At 35.4% G+C, this 2,500-nt stretch overlaps 1 protein-coding gene across 9 annotated transcripts in view; it reads left to right on the forward strand.

Moving 5' to 3' along the window:
- LOC106871599 (tyrosine-protein phosphatase Lar) overlaps positions 1-2,500 on the forward strand; it is a 586,729-nt gene that overhangs the window by 577,293 nt on the left and 6,936 nt on the right. For all 9 annotated transcript variants that reach the window (XM_052971329.1, XM_052971328.1, XM_052971334.1 and 6 more), the window contains 4 exons: positions 334-432; positions 537-656; positions 745-899; positions 2,180-2,465. In XM_052971329.1, the coding sequence (XP_052827289.1) occupies positions 334-432; positions 537-656; positions 745-899; positions 2,180-2,465 (660 nt within the window). The remainder of the gene's footprint in view (positions 1-333; positions 433-536; positions 657-744; positions 900-2,179; positions 2,466-2,500) is intronic.

The following is a 2,500-nucleotide window of genomic DNA, read 5'->3' on the forward strand; positions in this document are numbered from 1 at the left end:
AAAATCATGAGTACTGCCTTTTTTCTATTGGTTAAGTCTGAAACACTGTAAGAAAGCTGGTTTATTTTTTTAATGTCTAGACTAATGATGGAGTTGGAATTTGTGTTTCATTTAAGCTGTGATCTTTTTATTTATTTATTTATTTATTTGATAAGATAAATCTAAATCATTTTATCAGATTTATTAATCTGTTAAGATGATAGGCTAAACTTTGAAGAAGATTTAGTTGCTCAGTGATATATGTCTAAAGACATTTATAATTGAATATTTATTTGCATGATTTTTTTCTAAGCAAGAAATAGTTTACTTATGTAATTTATTCATCTGTTTTAGGGTCCACTTCCTGAAACATTTGGGGACTTCTGGCGCATGGTTTGGGAACAGAGAAGTTCCACTATTGTCATGATGACGAAATTAGAAGAGCGGTCAAGGGTAAGATTTAAACCAAGCCTTTTTTTTATATTACTTTGAAACATTTGTTTGTTAATACTCTAGTTATCATCTGATTGACTATCTTGTTTTGTTGGATTTTATAGATTAAATGTGACCAATATTGGCCCTCCCGAGGTCCAGAAACATATGGTCTAATGCAGGTTACTTTGCAAGATGTGACAGAACTGGCAACTTATACAATAAGAACATTCTATGTAGCTAAGGTATACTTCTTTCTTTCTAAATTTCATTCTGCCCATAGAGAAAATTTGCTTTTTAACTGACTTAATTTAATACTATTTTCATTTACAGTATGGTTGTGCAGAAAAGAGAGAAGTTCGGCAGTTTCAATTTACTGCCTGGCCCGACCATGGTGTACCAGATCATCCTACACCCCTGTTGATGTTTATGCGTAGAGTAAAGGCCAGCAATCCGCTGGACGCTGGCCCAATGATAGCACATTGCAGGTACGGAATTAATGAATTATATAAATTATAAATAGATCATTACTAGTAATAAATTATATTATTTCAAGTCTGTAGTATTTCTCAAAACAAACTATTATGCCTTAACAAATTTTGGCTTCATTTAGTGGATCATTTTTATAGAGTTTGTAAATTACTATTCTTACTCAAACAACTTATGAAATAAGTATTCTTGTGCATGGAAATCTCTAGAATTGTAACACCATTAGTACCATTATTAAGTTAAAGTGGCTTATGAATACAGAACTGTAAAGAATATAAAAACAAGAAACTGAGACTATGCTGTGGATTGGAGAAACTTTAGCTGAATCCTGAGAGTATCAATTCTAATTTCCTGAAAGTTTCAGTTCTAAGTGTTGTCTTATTGATCATCGCTTTTACAAGATTAAAGGAATAACATATATCCAACTTTCAAATTCATTGTAATAAACCTGACTCTTGTTAATTAGTTGGTGTCTACTTGATTGTTGTTGTTGGCACTCCGTCGCTTACGACATTAAGGGTTCCGGTTGATCCGATCAACGAAACAGCCTGCTCATGAAATTAACATGCAAGTGGCTGAGCACTCCATAGACACGTGTGCCCTTAACGTAGTTCTCAGGGATATTCAGCGTGACACAGTGTGACAAGGCTGACCCTTTTAATTACAGGCACAACAGAAACAGGCAGAAAGAGTGAGAGAAAGTTGTGGTGAAAAAGTACAGCAGGGTTCGCCACCATCCCCTGCCGGAGCCTCGTGGAGCTTTCAGTGTTTTCGCTCAATAAACACTCACAACGCCCGGTCTGGAAATCGAAACCACGATCCTATGACCGCGTTTCTGCTGCCCTAACTCTAACCCTAACCACTGGGCCATTGCGCTTCCACTTGTCTACTTGATATTCTTAATGAAATTCCTTGCATATTTTTATTGCCTAAAAGCTTTGCAGCATTGGCACTACTGTGTGTGTGTGTGTTTGATCATAATAAAGGAAGCTGTTTTGCAATTTTGCAAACATTCTGCATTTTTTTTATTACTAAAGATGTTAAATCATTCATAAGATTTGTAGTGACACAGTGAACCACCAAGTTCATACTTGTACTTTACCACATGTACTTTGATACACTGAGTACATTTCTATGGAGAAATTTTGAATAGCAGCCTGGTGAAATTCAGTAATAGTATCGAGTACTCTATTTGATATTTGTATATATATTTTCAAAGAAATAAGAACTTTTCTTAATATTTTGCTCATTCTTGCCTTTTTTTTCATTTTCTTTTTAGTGCTGGTGTGGGGAGAACTGGTGCTTTTATTGTGATTGACTCAATGCTTGAGCGTATTAAGCATGAGAAGACTGTGGACATTTACGGGCATGTGACTTGCTTGCGAGCTCAGCGCAACTACATGGTACAAACCGAGGACCAATATATATTCATTCATGATGCTTTACTTGAAGCTGTTACTTGTGGAAATACAGAAGTTCCTGCTCGCAATCTGGGTGCTCATATACAAAAGTTATCTCAACCAGATCCAGGAGAAACAGTAACAGGAATGGAATTAGAATTCAAGGTATGTGATCAGTTTCACCTTTGGTTGTTTGCCAT

Source organism: Octopus bimaculoides, chromosome 10, assembly GCF_001194135.2.
Source record: "Octopus bimaculoides isolate UCB-OBI-ISO-001 chromosome 10, ASM119413v2, whole genome shotgun sequence".
NCBI classification, from domain to species: Eukaryota; Metazoa; Mollusca; class Cephalopoda; order Octopoda; family Octopodidae; genus Octopus; species Octopus bimaculoides.